General features: G+C 41.8%; 1 protein-coding gene across 1 annotated transcript in view; it reads right to left on the reverse strand.

The window, feature by feature from the left end:
- The window catches only part of PRKAR2B (protein kinase cAMP-dependent type II regulatory subunit beta), a 53,559-nt gene that overhangs the window by 24,205 nt on the left and 9,582 nt on the right, over positions 1–19,772 (reverse strand). The window contains exon 2 of the mRNA XM_063134158.1: positions 8,236–8,271. Within this exon, the coding sequence (XP_062990228.1) occupies positions 8,236–8,271 (36 nt within the window). The remainder of the gene's footprint in view (positions 1–8,235; positions 8,272–19,772) is intronic.

The raw sequence follows: 19,772 nt of genomic DNA on the forward strand, positions 1-19,772 counted from the left end.
CCGCTCATCACTAACTTATTTTATATATCCTTGAGCCTTAATCTTGCACAAACTCCAAATTATTAGAAGGGTAACAAAGTATCTTCTGCTCTCAAAGAACAGGCTCTTCCTTCTTTTTATGACTCACTGAGGTAATTTTTATGGAGAACTGTTTTTCCATCTGAACACTCAATACTCCCCTTCCTATCTTCTCTCCACGTAGATATATATACACCCATTCCTACACATGCACACTATAGGGTAGGCATAGCCAGGCACTTGCCAAAGGCCCTGACCCCAACAGTGGGCCCATTAACACGAGTCCTCTGGAGTTGCCCAAGGGCTCTCAAAAGCCAGGTACCAGCACTCTGTGTGTGTTTGTGTGAGTTGAACTTATATTCTTTTATGGAACACATTCAGGTTTTACTTTATGGTAAGTATTCTTTAAAAGCCTACCCAAATCTAAGAACCTGAGAACACATTTCATCAGTCATATGGCAAGTTCTCTCTCCACCCCACCCCCAGCTGTGATACATTAAACATTTTACCATATGGATGGCTACCACCTTATGGAGAGTTTCCATTATCCTGCCTGTGTCTACTAGGAACATGGGGCAAGGATGTGGAAATTCTTCACTTGATGGCAACCATCTGCCTATTAACATATTCATTTTGACATGCTTGTAAATCCTTAGGAAATCTGTACAGAAAACTAAATTGGCTGAATTTGTTTCCCAGTAATTATCCATAGCATTATGTTTAGTGTATCAACAACAAAAATCATTTATACATTTCTTTGGAAACCTCCACTACACAATTTCCTTCAGATGCAATGAAGATAAAGACACAGCCAATGAAATTCAGATGTGGGGATGGAGAAAGGTTGTATTGCCACAGGTGATCCTTTGCTTCCTCGGTTTGTAGGGTTAGGCAAACATCCTTTTTATGCTTCTCCTTGCATAATTGAAAGAAGTCCTTGTGTCAAAACACCAAGAAATTACAATATTTATGACTGCACAAGCCAACTCCTTACAGAAAACATGTCACTAGAAAGGGGAACTAGGAGGCAGCCATGAAGAGAAATTTATGGAGAGAAATTATTTGTTTTCCAGAATAGAAAACACCCATGTTCAATATAGTGCTGCTGAATAATACAGATGGGAGCTGGATGTAGGTTTGTTTGCCTTCTCCAGTATGAATTCCCCCTGCCTTATCTGCCCCTTAATTATGGCTTAGCACTACATCTGCACCTAACACTAACCAGGCTTATTTTAATATTTAGAATTCTCATTGTGTTCAAAGACTATAAAGGTTTAGAGTGTAAATGAATATTTTCAATGTCATGACTGGTTAATGGCATCCTTTCAGTAGCATACTTTTTTAAAGTTGTGCAATGTGCTGCTATCCCTAATTCTATTTTATAAGCTTTATGAAAGAAAGTTTACAAAATGGGCTGAAACATTCATACAAGAAATCTGGTATACTTAGTTCTTTGTTATAGTGGATATATGTAGCCCAGAAAAAAACACTGTTTACGTAACTCAGGGGTGGGGAACCTTGGGCTCGTGGGCCAAACCTAAAAGGTTGCAATGCCTCTCTTAAGGCTTAGTTATTGGCTGTAAGAGCTTCAAGCTATAATATGCTGGTTTTTTATATATAGGCTGCATCCCTTTTGCCTTTGGCCTGCCCATCACTGAACTGAATTTGGCCCTTGGGCTGAAAGAGGTTCCCCACCCAGACCTAATTTATAAAACAGGTAAGAAAGTACCACATGGGAAACCATCTTATCTGAAGCCTGATCTACCTGCATAGAGAGAAATGCTGTCTCACTTTGGGACATCTGCACTGAGAGTTTCATTAAAACTACAGCCTCCCCCATACTGTGAGGTGACAAAATTACCTCATGTGAGAGGCTATATCTGATTTGAGTTTCATGTCCATTTTTTAGTTGGTGAGAAGACAAGATGGGAGGCTACTGATATCCTGCTTCTTATGTACACTTTTTCCTTCTCCCCCTCAAAAAAACCATACAGCTTTTCCAAGGCCTGTCTATCACTTAAACTGCACAAGTTCCAGATGTTATAAAGCAGCGTCTAAAGTTTAAAAGAAACAAGTTTGAAAGTTACCAGATTCCTATAAAATCCCATGTGTTCCCTGTCTCTGCTAGTGATCTTGTCAGCCATCATATTTTAATGAACACAAATTTTCATGTAGATGTCTAATCTCTGTCCTAATGAAGCAATAAAGAAGTGAGGGTGGGGGGATTAAAACTAAAACATATGCAAGACAAAAAGAGGAATTAGTTTGGCCCCAAAGCCTATAGTAAATCTGAAATATATCATTTCTGGGTGAACAGAAGATTCAACTAGTCCAAAGTGTCTTAATTGTGGTAATCATGCTTGCCCCCCAAAATAAAAGAGGTAACACTTCCCCAAACATTCTAATAGGTAAGCCTCACATTTCCTCCAACATATATTTGCACCTTCAGTGGCAAGACTTTTCTACAATAAAAAGTATCTAGACTCCTTACTTACTATAAGCAGAGCACAGACATAATGCTGCTGCTGTCTTAATAAGGTTTAATTAATCTATAGCTGCCAATAGTTTTGCAAGCTCCTTCCTTCTCTGAATTATCCTCTTTGAAAAGAATGGGAGTTATACAAAAACACAGCTGATATGCTTTCTGATTCATTTCCACTGGAGATGTTCCCAATCCAAAATGCCCATGTGTTATAAATATCTGGTACAGTAATGAGGCTTACTTGGCTGGAAGTAGCCTGAGAATGAAACATGCTTCTGCTATTCTGCCAAGCAGTCACATCAGGGACAGATCCCATCTTCTAAAAAAAAAAAAAAATGGTGTCTTTTATAGTGCTTGCTTTAAGAAGGGAGGGTGTTGGGTTTTGTTTTGTACATACCACATAGGCGTACAGCATCTCCAGGCTCCTAGAGACTGAGTTCTATTTCTGTACAGAAGAATTTTACATAATTCAAAAGACCTGCCCACATCACCCTGTGTTCTGCCTAATGCTGAACATTAATTGTTCCTCACTAATGACTTCAGTATATTAAGAACTCTAGATATTCATATTTGAATTGTCAATTGTTCATATTGTACTATATGTTCTTCTCAAATCCTCCTACTTCTAGCAATTAAAACCCCTCGTCCAGGCATAGTTTTATATTACATGGGGACAACACAGGCTATAATGAACACAGACCTGCCTTATTCCATTTGGTGGCGGCAGCTCTCCCAAGCCAAGATTTTTCATAGCTCTGTTACCTGTGACCCCTTTAACTCATCCTCATCCTTTCATTTATTACGGTCAAAGACCAGTAAAGAACCCCTTTAACTTAGCTGGGGAGAAGTTCACCCACAGGGGCCAGTTCTGACCATACTGGGGTCCAAATCTGATCTTCTGGGGTTACCCAGAATGCCATGCCTCCTTTCCCAGGACCCTTCCCCTTACCACTGATTGTCTGGTGGTTTCATAGGCGGAGAGGAATAGGCAAAAACTCCTTCTGACCATAACCTCTCATACCTTATTATGGAGTGTCACTTTTAAACCCCCCAACCTTAGGAAGGGGCTTCTGTGGAGATGCAGAGGACTGCCTCTTTGTACAAATTTGACAGCCACTCAGAAATTAAGCAGCCAGTCCAGATCCCGACAACAAGATATGAACTGATATGCAGGATGGACAGTAGTTACTGAGGAAATGGGTGAAGTGACAATTGTAACATGAGCACAAATGGACTTGAGGAGTTTGCACAGAAGCTAATTATCTGAATAAAGTTGAGAATAAATGCAAATATATTAAGGCAGCAATATCTCAACAATGATTAAAATAAACAAATTGCTGAATATTACAAAAGCACATTTATAAAATTTAATAATGATGAAAAAAATAGCAACCATATTCATCAATTTAGAAACGTTGGCTTCCATTTCATGTTTGTTTTGCTTTCAAGGATTTTCCTCAAAAGCTGTTAGTACTCATCCCGTTTAATTAGGTTTTTAATTTTCCACTAGAAAAATAAAAGGGGAGAGAGAGAAGCCTCCCGCTGTACAAGCTTACACTTTTCACCTTCTAGTTTTTAATATGAGACAGATAAGAATAAAGCACGTCGGAATATGTATTTAGCATTTACTACTGAAACAAACCTTGACAGACCAACTTGCTAACTGACCTCGACAATTACTCTCTTGAGAAAGGCACATGAACAGTTTAAAATTCATCTGAGCCATATCAACTTCAGCTACTTACAATGTTATCAAAGACAATGTGAGGACAAGTAATGCTTTTCCATCTTTAAAAATTCACATTTTAACTCAAGAATATAAATCTATATAAAATCATCTGATTAAATGTATTATTTCATTGATTAAACTCTTCTGTGTTGATATGCTAACATAGAAATGTCCCAGTTTCCCCAGAGGTCTATATGTCTCCCAAATGGTCTACACCCTTGCCTCATTTCATACTCTAATCTCCAGGTCAGATTTCTCCAAGATTATTTCCCTCATTTTAATGTTCAGTATTCCCACGCAGAATATCCAGTGAATGCCGTAAGCAAGGAGCAATTTAGACTTCCTAGATAAAAAAAAGTGGGGGGCAGCGAGAGGTATGTGAAGAATGACTTGGAGTGACTTCTCCCAACACCATTCAAATCCCTGGCTTTGTGCACTGCTTGTTGTCCTGATAGTAAGGTTGCCATATTCTGAATCCACAAAACCAGGACAACTGGGGGGGGGGGGGTTAAAACTGAGCAATATATAAAGGTCTAGGGAAAGCCCAATTTTTCAATTAAAACAACAACTGTAAAACCAGACATCTTAAATTCACTGCAACTTACTTCCAACAAACAGATTTGAGGCTTGCAACCCAAATCCAAGGAGGTGGATTTTTGAAGGGCAATTTTTGGGGAAGTGACTTTTCTTTCCTTTCTCCCCTCTCTCCTTTCCCCTCCTTCCTCGTCCCCCACTCGCTCCCTCCCTCCTGTCCCCCACAAAACTCTCTTTCTTCCCCTACAAATAACCCAGCAGCTCCGCCCCACGTTTACCCTAAAGGTCTGACCACAACCAGCCAAGCTCACCAAGTGCCTTTGCATTGCATGGGACTCAGGTAGCCTGAGGAGAGCACTTGCGCCTTTCCTCGCTGTTGTTCCTCTTCTACGCATCCGCAGGCGCAATAAGGAGAGTCGCAGTGAGTGACTCAGATGAGCCTGTGGAGGAGCAGTGATGCTCTGGAAAAGGCACCAGATTGATGCATCTTTTTCTCTGCTGCCGCTGCTCCATTGAGCAGGCTCAAGGCACCATTTTGGAGATCAGAATTTCTCCGGCCAGCTGCACCAGGAATCCGGGACTCTTGCCCAGCCGGTCGGGACATTTCAGAATCTCCTGGAAACTGGGATATTCCTGGTTTTCCGGGATGTATGGCAACCCTACTCCCACCCCAAGATATTTTCATGAACATGGTGTAAAACTACAACTCATGAGTAAACTTCACTGACTCCACAATATTTTTCTTTTAAAAATGCTACTCGTATGTAAAAGATGAACTGGCTGTGGAAAAATCTCGACTTTTGCAAATGTGATCCAGAAGGCCTCAATTATTTTAAACACTTTCCTATCAAGCACATCCTACCACTAATCCCAAACATTTTTTTTAATTCCCCTGAATTAGAAAGTGCTTGGGGAAGTGGGGTGGGCAAGAGTGCTATTGAAAAGGAAGCATCCCACATGAAAGATAATATAAAGACTTACAGAGGATTGATTTGGGTGGATTGATTTGTGTGGAACTGTGCTATCACAGCTGCTGTGGCCAATTATGGCTAAGCAGATTTTTTTTTAAAAAAAAAAATTGTTAATAGTCACAGCATGCTGGCTGGAATATCTGCTAAATAATTAACAGCCCACATTATTGTCAGCAGGTGCTTCTACAATTAACCTCTGGCTATTTAATTTGTAGCTCTCTACCAAGGAAAAGCAAGTCATCCTTATACATGCATCTAACACAGTGAAAAAACTATATTAAAAAGATCACGAATACAGTTTTTAAGATAGAGAGGGAAGCAGATCTACATGCAGGTTTGTTGTTTTTTAACTCCCTCCATGAAGTTTCTATACAATGGTTCCTACCAAAGATCCCAACCTTTATGATTTTATGAGTTGTATGGATTTTAGACTATATAGACTTTCCATCCCATCTTGAAATCCAATAACCTTGGTTTTCTTCTAGTCCATCTCCATGGAAGTTTAGGAAACTATGTTACTGGCAATTTATGCTGTTCAGGAAATCAACTTTACTACACATTAGGTCATTTGCAAAGGATATGCTTTTGATTGATTATGGCACTGAGTTTTAATAATGGTTTTATTGGCCACTTATTTTAATGCTATTTAGGGCCTTCCTAGACGAGGCCTTAGCGCACCTTCTGTCCCGGCTTCCCTGCTGTGCGTCCAGATGACTCACAGGGGAATCCGGAGACAGGAGGCCTCCTCCAACGCGCCATAAGCGAATTCGCTTATGGCGCGCCTTTTCCCCAGCTCTGGCCTCAGGCTAGGGACTTCCACAGCTTTTCGCGGCTCCTTGCTTACTCGCGAGGAGCTGCGAAAAGCCGCGGACCTGGCACAGCGCTCATAGGCGGGGGGGCGAAGGCTGGGAGGGTGGGTGGCAGGGTGGGTGGCGGGTGCGATTGCGCCGCGCGCTGCCCGGGCAATGCCTCACATGGGGCGGCATTGCCCGGGCATTGCCGCCCCATGCCAGGCATTGCCCGGGCTCGGGCGGCGCGCGGCGCAATCGCACCTGCCCTCCCCCCGTGCCACCCACCCTCCCAGCCTTCGCCCCCCCCAGTAAAAAAAAATTAAAAAACCACTTACCTTGTCCGCTGTCTTCGGGCTGCACCCGGCCCCTTTAAAATAATTTAAAAATGGCGGACGCCGCAGGGACGCGACGTCCCTACGTGTCCGCATTGTGGTAGCCTGGGGGAGGTGTGCTAACATTAGCGCGCCTCGGCCCCGCCTCCCTGCCGGAATAAGCCGGCAGGTCTAGCAAGGCCCTAAGTGTTGTTTTTTGCTTTCCTAATTTATTGCTTTAGTATCTTGTAATCTTATTTTGCTGTTGTTTTACTGATCACTTTGTTTTATTGGCTTGTCTGAGCACCCTGAAACGTGAGATAAAAGTCAATTTGGGTGCAATCCTATTCATATTGAGACGGAAATAAGTCCGACAATTCACAGTATTCCTCATGCTGATTGGGAATGCTGGGAGTTGTAGGTAATATGAAATCTATTGCAAAGTCCAAATTAATTTGCAAGAAGCTCTGCTGCACTGCTCTTAGAAACAAAACAGAAGTCTTTGCTACTGTTTGGGTTCCGCCTCCTTCTTGCCAGGACAACCCTGGAACTTGAGGAAACCTTGGAAGAGAAGGAGGATCCTGTCACCAGTCCTAGTAACTGCGAGGGCTGAGTGAAGGAGGATGCTAATAGCACTACCAAGACCACCACCAGGAGCTATGTCCCACTTGTGGTGGCCATGGCTTTAGAAGAACCTACACACTTGGACTGGTCCCATCTCCCTGCTCCAGGTCCACAAGGTTCAGGAACCCAGAAACAAGAAGAGCCATGCTGGATCAGACTAAGGGTCCATCTAGTCCAGCACTCTGTTCACACAGTGGCCAACCAGCTGTCGACCAGGGACCAACGAAGCAGGACATGGTGCAACAGTACCCTCCCACCTATGTTCTCCAGCAACTGGTGCACATAGGCTTACTGCCTTGGATACTGGAGGTAGCATATAACCATCAGGGATAGTAGCCATTGATAGTCTTCTCCTCCAGGAATTTATTCAATCCTCTTTTAAAGCCATCCAAATTGGTGGCCATCACTACATCTTATGGTAGTGAATTCCATAATTTAACTATGCACTGTGTGAAGAAGTACTTCCTTTTACTTGTCCTGAACCTCCCACCAATCAGCTTCATGGGCTGACCCTGGGTTTTAGTATTTTGAGAGAGGGAGAAAAATGTCTCCCTATCCACATTCTCCACACCATGCATAATTCTCTTGTGTATACTTATAAGGTTGTGTCACAGCACAGCCATTTTGATATATATACACACACACACTTTTTTTTTCCAAGTGCAGCAGATTAAGTGGTCTTCAATGAAAGGAAATATTAGCACTCTTAAAATAGTAACAAATAATCATGTTTGACTAGCAGCTCATCGAGAACATGCAAATCCAGTAAACTGACCTGATGCCCGTCTAGTGAACCGGTTTATCACTGGAGCTAAAAAAAAGAGAGAAGAGGATGGGGGAGAGAAATTGTTAGAGAAGACTCAGAGTTAAAGAAAGAAAACAGAATATAAAATATTTTGAACAAATCTGTGTTCAAATTTATTTATTTATTTAATTTATTTATTGCATTTTTATACCGCCCAATAGCCGAAGCTCTCTGGGCGGTTCACAAAAATTAAAACTATGAAGAGCATAAAAACAACCAACAATTTAAAAACACGAATTTAAAGTCCTGCATAGATACAAGAGTAAAAACAATTTCTCAAAACACCACTTCATAATGAAATTCAAAGGAATTAGAGACTTGGGGCTCATCTACACCAAGCAGGATATTCCACTATGAAAGCGGTATGAAAACAAGAGCCACTCCAAGCAAGATATAGTAGTATGAAAGCGGTATATGGTATGTGTCAATGGGCCCCGTCAGTGCACTTCAATACCGCTATAAAGCAGTAGTGTGGCTCCTGCCTTTTATATACTGCTTTCATAGTGGAATATCCTGCTTGGTGTAGATGAGCCCTTGTAGTCAAAGATTCAATTCATGTGAAATTTGCTCTCATCCTATTTTGCCACTTTGACCTCTGTTTTCTTTTGTCTGTCTAGCCAACTATCTCCCAGCCTCTGAAACCCCCTTCTTTGGTCTCTGCCTATATAAGGATTCCATTAACAATACAGTCAGTATGCGCATGCACTTTCATTCAAGAGTGTAGTTCAGCCATTTGGCTGCTAAGGCAGACTGAATGTACTGAATAACAGAACCTTAGGCTGGGAAGAGTCACATACTATTACAAGCCAACCATGTTACATTCCCTCAAGGGTTATGAGTGAGGGCACAAACAGCTAAAAGGCCACTGTGTCGTTCTGTCCATCCAAGGAGGTCTCATTTTCAATGACTGGGAAGAGAGGAGACAGCCACAGGGAGCAGAAACTTTTGCAAAAATTAATTTGCAAGTCTGACCTGGCATTTCTTAATCTGGAGCATCTTAACATGTAGCTGGCTCACAATTAAATATGCATTCGTGTTCAAAGGAAGTGGATCCACATTGTGCGCCACTTCACAAATGATGTCAAGGATAGAGTACTTAACAGGAACCTGGACTAATACAAAAAAGAAAACCCTACCTCAAAAAGTGAATGTTGGCTTTAATCAGCCAACAATTTTTGGGATTCAGTTTCTGCATACACTGAATCACCAGTCTAACACCAGAAATAATTTTGCCAGATACCACATTGATTTCAGTGCAGTCCTCTATGCTTAGAGCAGGTTAACACCAAAAAACAAACCTCATATGCCTTTAAAATTAAAGATGAAAACACTTTGCACACATTCTGAACTGTCAGGTACTTGAGACTCTGAAGAACTAGTCTTGAAATAGCAACAAAGATAATTAACTACTCCTAACTTGTTTATATGAGTCCCAATTTGTACTTAACAGTTTAAGATGACTGAATTTCAACTGTATTCTTGAAGTGTCAGGTGTGCTCTATAGTTCAAATACTTCCATGGGATACCTGCAAAATATTGTCCTTTGCTGAAATAAGAATATAACATAAGAGCAAAAGAAGAGCAGGACTGGATCAGAGCAAAGGCCTAGTTCAGCATACTGTCTTCTCCCTGGCCAGTTGGAAAATAATTAATTGTTGGTCTCAATATTATTAACAATATACTCCTCAAAATACTTTTTGGATCCCTTATTGGCTACTTGCATTTCTTTTGTGCAAGTCTGTGTTCCTTTCATTTTCCTCATTTGAGCAAGATTTCCAGTTTCTGAAGGAAGCCTACTTTTCTCTAATAACTTCCTTGACACTGCAAACCAAACATCCTGGTAACCTCCTGGACTTGGACTACCTTTCCTGAACTGTGGTATACTTTCTAGCTGAGCTTGTGTTAAGCTCAGTTCTAGCTGAACTTTCTAGCTGAGCTTGTGTCACTGCAGAGTTGTTGTAAGTTATTTTCTCAGCCTCATTCCGATCCTCAGCCTGAAACATAGAAGTATAATACTACCAGGCTACACTGGAAGACTGTTGTAAACTGCTCTCTCAGGATCAGTCTAACACACTCACACTCCAAACTGCAATATTCCAAGTGAAAGACTCTTTGTTGTTGTTTATTCGTTCAGTCGCTTCCGACTCTTCGGGACTTCATGGACCAGCCCACGCCAGAGCTTTCTGTCGGCTGTCGCCACCCCTAGCTCCCCCAAGGTCAAGTCTGTCACCTCCAGAATATCATCCATCCATCTTGCCCTTGGTCGGCCCCTCTTCCTTTTGCCTTCCACTTTCCCTAGCATCAGCATCTTAATCTGACATTACTAAACAGGTTCAACAACTGGGAGTGGCTTGATCACTAGGTACTTATCCCTTTTTGGGTATTTATGTATATTACTTGTTTTGCTTTGCCAATTCATTACTAGTTGGGAGTGGGCCTTCTTTACTCATTTGATTGGATCTCAAATGTATTTGTGCTCTGTCTGCAAAACAATTTGTTGCATTGCTTGGCCTCACTCTGCTAAAAACAACACCCACCCACCAGTAGACCTTCTCTATATACTGATGTACTGATGGTATAGAAACGTAAACCCTACATAGATGTTATCTTCCATGCATTCCAACAACACATGGAGGGGAGAATAGGGCTGCATGTGTTGGCTCCACTCCAACATCCCTAGATCTGCTTGCTCCATCCCCAAACCTTTGGCTCTTGGGCAGAAGGAGTGAAGGGAGAACATACATGCTCCTCCTAACAATTAGGAGCATAACCAGCCACCCTTCACACTTCTGCCCAGTTTGTAATGGTCTGGGTGCGGAGCTGGCAAAGACAGGAATGTTGCCTGCTCCTTTACATGTGTTATTGGAATGTGTGGAGGACAACTTCTATATGGCTACTCATTCCATGTATGTGACGAAGCAAGCTCCGGCCAAAGAAAGTTTATGGCACAATGTATTTGTTACTCTTTAAAAGTGCCACAAGACTCATTGGTTAAACCCAACAGAATTGCTGAAAGGGCAAAGTCAAGACTTTAAAACATATTAAGGGTGCACTGCTATGCATGTTTAGACAGAAAAAGTCTGGGCTCAGACATCACCATAACCCATGATGGGTTAATTAAGCCACTAATTAATTCAGCTTAATTAACCCATCATGGGATATCATGTTGTCTGGTGGGTGTTTTTTTAACCCACAATGGCTTATTTAGCCAAAATAATCCATTCTGACAACCCACTGTCTGCAAAGTTGGTTATTTAACCCACCATGGGTTATCGTGTAGTGTGGTAGTCACTGTAGGTTATTTTGGCTGTATGGCAAGAGCAATAAAAACAGCTGCCACTCTGCTTTTCACTGGCTTGCTGACTAGGAACATGTTAAAGCAACCGAGCCAGCAATGTAGAGGAGGCAGGCTTGAGGTTTGGCCCTAATCCTGCAAACCTCCACGATGTTATAGGCATCTCCCGCTTTAAAAGGCACTTGAGAATTTTGTTCCTCTGGAGTAAATGTGCAGGGCTTTGATGGTGGATTAGGTGTCTCCCAAATAGGATGGGCTATATGTGGAATTTGGTCCCAATCCTATAACCCCCCTCCCGGGGTTTCAATCCACTTCCCCATTTTGGGGGCACTACGGATTTTCTCTCCTTGGTGAGCTATCACAAAGGGCTTTGATGGTGGATTGAGTGCCTTACTGGGGGAGGCTGTGTTTTAAGTTTTGTCCTGATCCTGCAAATGTCCAGTGCTTCAGAAGTGAAACAGCATCACTGCTCGCACAGGAGGACTGTAGCAGGACAGGGGGTGGGGGTGGGGAGTGAAATTATATGTAGTAGCTTAATAAGCTGCTCACAGTAGTTTATTAGTCCAATCGTGTGGTGGGGGATTGTGGGCTGTTAAAAAATAAGCAACTGTGAGTAGCTTATTAACCCCCGATGAGCTATCATGATGTCTGAACACAGCCAAAATGCCCTGCAACTCTCAGCTGGCTAGCTGGGACATGTTGAGAGTTGTAGGACTTTTTTTCTGTCTAAGCATGCATAGGATTGCACCCTAAAATTAATTTATAATATACTCCAATCAAACAGCTCTTTCCAACCCCCAATATATTACGCAGTTTGGCAATCAGTGTTATCACGAAAGCAAATTAAATTAAAATGACTGAAAACAAGAACAAACACTAAATACCTTGGCTACCATATGATTTAGGCAATGATAAGAATAAAAGACCTATACCACTTTCAAAATTAGCAAGTCTAAACAACTTCCTAATCTTCATATCTAAAAAAAAAATACTGCTTCTTTCCAACTAAAAAGCACCCATCTTCTCTGGTGAACTGATCCGAGTCAATGCATTCACTGACAGTTTGCTTTAAAACATAACAGTGGAAATATTTTAGTCCACAGGGAACTACTTTCTGTCCTGCTGTAAAGAACCACAACAGCTCCTTGCAGCATAAGACAGAAGACAGCAATGGCAACAAGGGAATATGCATGAAAACCAAACCATCCTCTGCAGTCATGGCTTGGCTTTTAAAATAAGGTCATATCCAATATAATGAAAAAGAAAATTTCTCTAACTCTAGCACTATAGTAACATGAAAGCCTAGGGATAGTTGCTGCTTTAAAAAGTAATCCAAGATCTTCCAGCCACTTTGATTATAGTCACAGCAGTCCAGAAAAATATATATGACCAAGACTGAAGGTTTAAAAAAGAGAAATCACATGTCCCAGAATAAGAACAAGCAAAAAGCAACTGTCGGCTTTATATATCAGGTCAGCAATTAGTTTTACAGAAGGACCACTATGGGGACACAATGAAAGATGGTGGATCAGGACTTCCCACAATTCCTCACTGTGCAGTAACATGTTCCATTGACCCTGCCCCATTCTCTCCATCTCTCTTGCCTCTGGGTTGGCAGCTAATCGTTACCTTGTCGTGGTGCTGGAGCTTGAGCACCTCAATGATGCCATGAGCTAAACCGTGAAGGGACACCCAAGACGGGACGGTCATGGCAGAGAGGTCAGACTAAATACGATCCCTGGGGAAGGTAATGGCAAACCACCCCAGTATTCTTGCCATGAAAACTAAATGGATCAGTACAACCAGAGATATGTTGGTATACCATCGGAAGATGGGACCCCCAGGTCGGAAGATGGTCAAAATGCTACTGGGGAGGAACAGAGGATAAGTTCAACTAGCCCCAGATGTGATGACGCAGCTAGCTCAAAGCCAAAAGGACGGCTAGCAGCCGACGGTGCTGGTGGTGAACGACGAATCCGATGTTCTAAAAATCAACACACCATAGGAACCTGGAATGTAAGATCTATGAGCCAGGGAAAATTGGATGTGGTTATTGGTGAGATGTCAAGATTAAATATAGATATATTGGGGGTCAGTGAACTGAAATGGACTGGAATGGGCCACTTCACATCAGATCACCACCAGATCTACTACTGTGGACAAGAGGATCACAGAAGAAATGGAGTAGCCTTCATAATTAATAATAAAGTGGCTAAAGCAGTGCTTGGATACAATCCAAAAAATGATAGAATGATCTCAATTCAAATTCAGGGTAAGCCATTTAACATCACAGTGATCCAAATATATGCCCCAACCACAGATGCTGAAGAAGTAGAAGTAGATCAGTTCTATGAAGATCTGCAGCACCTACTGGATAATACACCAAAAAGAGATGCTATTTTCGTTACAGGAGACTGGAACGCTAAGGTGGGCAGTCAAATGACAGCTGGAATTACAGGTAAGCATGGTCTAGGAGAACAAAATGAAGCGGGACATAGGCTGATAGAATTCTGCCAGGACAACTCACTGTGCATAACAAACACTCTCTTCCAACAACCAAAAAGACGGCTTTATACATGGACTTCACCAGATGGCCGACACCGAAATCAGATTGATTACATCCTTTGCAGCCAAAGGTGGCGGACATCTATACAGACAGTAAAAACAAGGCCTGGAGCTGACTGTAGTTCAGATCACGAACTTCTTATTGCACAATTTAGAATCAAACTAAAGAGAATAGGGAAGACCCACAGATCAGTTAGATATGAGCTCACTAATATTCCTAATGAATATGCAGTGGTAGTGAAGAATAGATTTAAGGGACTAGATTTAGTAGATAGGGTCCCGGAAGAACTATGGACAGAAGTTCGCAACATTGTCCAAGAGGTGGCAACAAAAAACATCCCAAAGAAAAAGAAAACCAAGAAGGCAAGATGGCTGTCTGCTGAGACACCGGAAGTAGCCCAAGAAAGAAGGAAAGAAAAAGGCAACAGTGATAGGGGGAGATATGCCCAATTAAATGCAAAATTCCAGAGGTTAGCCAGAAGAGATAAGGAATTATTTTTAAACAAGCAATGTGCGGAAGTGGAAGAAGACAATAGAATAGGAATGACAAGAGACCTCTTCCAGAAAATTAGAAACATTGGAGGTAAATTCCAGGCAAAAATGGGTATGATCAAAAACAAAGATGGCAAGGACCTAACAGAAACAGAAGAGATCAAGAAAAGGCGGCAAGAATATACGGAAGATCTGTATAGGAAGGATAATAATATCGGGGATAGCTCAGACGGTGTGGTCAGTGAGTTAGAGCCAGACATCCTGAAGAGTGAGGTTGAATGGGCCTTAAGAAGCATTGCTAATAACAAGGCAGCAGGAGACGACGGTATCCCAACTGAACTGTTTCAAATATTGCAAGATGATGCTGTCAAGGTGATGCATGCCATATACCAGCAAATTTGGAAAACACAAGAATGGCCATCAGACTGGAAAAAATCAACTTATATCCCCATACCAAAAAAGGAAAACACTAAAGAATGTTCAAACTATTGGACAGTGGCACTTATTTCACATGCCAGCAAGGTAATGCTCAAGATCCTGCAAGGTAGACTCCAGCAATTCATGGAGCGAGAATTGCCAGATGTACAAGCTGGGTTTAGAAAAGGCGGAGGAACTAGAGACCAAATTGCCAATATCCGCTAGATAATGGAGAAAGCCAGGGAGTTCCAGAAAAAAACATCTATTTCTGTTTTATTGACTATTCTAAAGCCTGACTGTGTGGATCATAACAAACTGTGGCAAGTTCTTGGTGGTATGCGGATACCAAGTCATCTTATCTGCCTCCTGAGGAATCTGTATAACGAACAAGTAGCAACGGTAAGAACAGACCACGGAACAACGGACTAGTTTAAGATTGGGAAAGGAGTACGCCAGGGCTGTATACTCTCACCTTACCTATTCAACTTGTATGCAGAACACATCATGCGACGTGCTGGGCTGGACGAATCTAAGGCTGGAGTTAAAATCGCAGGAAGAAACATTAACAATCAGATGACACCACTTTGATGGTCGAAAGCGAGGAGGAGCTGAGGAGCCTTATGACAAAGGTGAAAGAAGAAAGTGCAAAAGCTGGGTTGCAGTTAAACCTAAAAAAAACCAAGATTATGGCAACCAGCTTGATTGGTAACTGGCAAATAGAGGGAGAAAGCATGGAGGCAGTGACAGACTTTGTATTTCTGGGCGCAAAGATTACTGCAGACGCTGACTGCAGCCAGGAAATCAGAAGACGTTTACTTCTTGGGAGGAGAGCAATGACAAATCTTGATAAAATAGTTAAGAGCAGAGACACCACACTGACAACAAAGGTCCGCATAGTTAAAGCAATGGTATTCCCCGTAGTAACCTATGGCTGCGAGAGCTGGACCATAAGGAAGGCTGAGCGAAGGAAGATAGATGCTTTTGAACTGTGGTGTTGGAGGAAAATCCTGAGAGTGCCTTGGACTGCAAGAAGATCAAACCAGTCCATACTCCAGGAAATAAAGCCAGACTGCTCACTTGAGGGAATGGTATTAAAGGCAAAACTGAAGTACTTTGGCCACATAATGAGAAGACAGGTACCCTGGAGAAGAGGCTGATGCTAAGGAAAGTGGAAGGCAAAAGGAAGAGGGGCCAACCAAGGGCAAGATGGATGGATGATATTCTGGAGGTGACAGACTTGACCTTGGGGGAGCTGGGGGTGGCGACAGCCGACAGAAAGCTCTGGCGTGGGCTGGTCCATGAAGTCACGAAGAGTCAGAAACGACTGAACGAATAAACAAAAAAACTCACAGGGAGCGGCAGATTTGGCCCTGGAACCTCTAGTTACTAATCCTTACCTTAGTCTTGAAAAGGACTCACAACAGCATGCAAGACATACAAGGAAAGCCTGCCTCACTGAAAATAATTCATTTAAGAGTTCAATCTGCAGATATTTTACTACTCAAGAAGTTGCATTATGTATCTGGGAGGTAAACAACCTTTCCAGTGTTGGATTTTACCTCTTCAAATTGCATAAAAAGTATTTCCCCAGGTGACTGCTTGGATCATTTGAATAGTTTGGCTGGCCTTAGTTCAATACATGCAGCTAAATCAATATTAAATAGTCAATGTTTTTGTCTGAAAGTAGAATTATACATGGAATTAATATGTTGTGCTTATTTCACTATCCCAGTATTTTAATGTAGCACAAACCCTCTTTCAAAACATTATATAAGCATCTTTATGGCTGTACTAAGTAGAGAACCTCTCTTATAATATCCAGCTACCAGAAGCTGTGCTCACAATCAGATGAAGTTATTTCCTCTAGTTCAGAGATGGCCAACCTGCAGCCGGTGGCCTAATTTCAAAAGCCCTCTGCAAGCTATCTGGCAAGAGTGATCTGTCCCTAACCCTAGTCCAGTGAGGAATGAGAAAGGAGAAAAAAGAATGAGGGGAAAAAGTGGCCCTGACCACTTTTGACTCTGGCCAACTCCACCACTGGCATACAAGCCCCAACAGAACACTCTCAAGGGAATGCAGCCCTCAACAGAAAAAGGATCAGCCGCCTTGTTCTAGGTGAAGGCAGCTGATCAGCGCTCCTCTTGATTCCTCAATCCCAAATGATGGCAGAAAACTAGGCGTGGGGTACAAGAAACATGTAAGATTCCACAAGAAAGATTCCAAAAAGTTCAGACTTGCAAGCACCTGCCTCATTTACAGACTTTTATGGGGTGGTGGGGAGAGATGTTGTCTTATGTTGTACAACCCTCCTGTATTTTTCAACCACTTTCCCCATCTTTTCCTCTTTCTACAGAAAATCTGTTATGAAATAGCTGCCCAATGTCTTTTGATTGGTTGTACCAGGAATCATCCCCCTAGAAGCACCCTAAGATGGCAGTTCTTGGCTGGAAAATACAAGTGAGCCTATTAAGCTTCATCTCATCTCTCAGCACTCCTGTAATGAGAAACGGAGCCATAAGCAAAGATGCCTCCTCCAAGGTGAAAAGAGCACAGGTAATGTCAAACTGAATCACTGGCAATGTTCAATCATGTTTTGGTTTAATAAGCTGAGATACGAATGAGCTTTGTGGCCCTTCACACTGCTGCTTCTCTTTTCCCTGAGCGCAAACAAATTAACAAACCAGGGAATCTTTTTGTTACGTCAAAATGAGGAAACTATACTTCCAAACAACCCAACTTTAAACCATGACTCCTGAGTTCATAAAAGATTCAGAGATCAGGGAAACAGCCTCTCGGATCACGATAGTGACAGTGGTGGCAATGCTGGGGGGGAAAATCAGATCTCACTTGAAGCACTGGCTGAATAACAGACTCTACAGGAAAAGGATGCAGCAACTTCATGGTTCATTGACTGTACAGGCGAGACAGTTTTAGGATATAACAGCTCAGTCTTTGTTGTGCCTTCTGCTATGTTCCTTACCTTACTTTTGAACCGGCTTGTGTGCAACAAAAACATGACAGCAATACATCAATAGAGATTAAAAAAAGCAAGCATTTCTGTTTTAATACATTTGATAATTACACTATTAAACTGTGTTTTTCAGGCACGTGTTCTTTTAACCTTTCAGAGAGAAAGTGCTATGCTATTGTTTCGTTGCTAGGGAGACCGATTTGCGTCATCAAAAGTATTCTCCAGCTATGAATATGCCATGTTTTTCTTAAGGTCTATGCACCCAAGCAGCATTCAGATTCAAAATTCTCTACATCCAGCATGCTTACTGAAGACAACAGGAGCTATCAGATACTTAGCTGAATATCTAAGCAGAAACCATACCATGCCTCAAAGTGCAGCTAATGCGCATATCAAGGCAGTAGCTGGAAAAAGCTGAGTATCTTCAAAAATCTAGTCTATTTAGGGAAGATTTAGATGTGCTTCTTCTATCTACTGCATCAGACTCCACAGTTCCTTGTATTAAAGCAACGTCACCATCCCCACACAGCAATAGCAGGAAGGCTTCCTTTCTATATTTTAACTATTTAAGAAATGGGCAGACATGATAACTTAAAATTTCCTCTTCTGTTGACATCATCTGCTCAGCCAGAAATCTAAGGGGGCCAAAAAGAAGATACAGAAAAAGCAAGGATAAGCAGCATGACTTGGAAGGTGGGGGTGTAAGAGAGACAGCAAGTGCTCCCCACCCTTGCAATACACTTGTTCCCATTATTCAACTCCTCCTAGCAGAGCACAATTGGTGGTACTGGCAGGTGGCTGACGAAGGAGATGCAACTGTTTTAATGAGAAAATGTGTTTTAAAATCAGTTTGTTGTGTTTTCTTCTCTGTTTTCTTCCTCACTAATGCTTGTTAATGTGACAGCTCCCAAACTTCCCCTTTTTTCTCACTCAACTGTAATTGTACAATGAAATTTAGCCTGGCATACTTGTGTTTGGGCTAATGCCCAGAATCTTAAGTGAGTTCAATATTTTACACTATTTGGAACTTTGCAGTTAAATCAAAAACATAATTTAGGCTACAATCCTATACCCACTTACCTGGGAGTAAACCCCACTGAACTCAATGGGACTTGCTTTTGAATAGACATGTTTAGGATTGCACTGTTAAATCCTTTCAACGACAATCATTGTATGCCATTTGATATTCATGTTCATTCTAATGTCCTTTACCCCCAATCATTTTTCAAACTGAAAGATAGCCTGTGTTTCTTCATTAAGCGTATCATGACTGAAGGACTTTATTAGTCAGTCATCCTACATCATTTAAAATATATTTTCCCAAATTGGCTCATTCCCAGCTTCCTGCAGTCTTTTCTTATAGAAATAATTTCCTGGATTCAGAAAGTAGAGATTATCTTTTTAAAAAAGCGATAAGAATAGTTTTGCTTCTATACCAGATATTTCCACACTTCAAACCCCAAGGGGGAAAAACTCACCTAAAATTGCCAGTATCAAATGCATCAATTTGCAAGTCATTAGAATACTAACAGCTTACAATCGTTATTGCTGACTTTGAAAATTATTAACTAGGGAGCTTGATCCAACTCTGCTTCTGTCTAAAGTATTGGGCCAAAAGTACTGTGTAGGTTATCTATGTCGACCTTCCCCAACCTGGTGCCCTTGAGATATGTTGGACTGCAGCTCCCATCATCCCCAGCCAGCATGGGAGTTGCAGTTCAAACCATCTGCATGTTTTTTTTTAACTTTCTCAGAGAAAACTAAGAA

This window comes from Elgaria multicarinata, chromosome 9 (assembly GCF_023053635.1).
Source record: "Elgaria multicarinata webbii isolate HBS135686 ecotype San Diego chromosome 9, rElgMul1.1.pri, whole genome shotgun sequence".
Classification (NCBI taxonomy): Eukaryota; Metazoa; Chordata; class Lepidosauria; order Squamata; family Anguidae; genus Elgaria; species Elgaria multicarinata.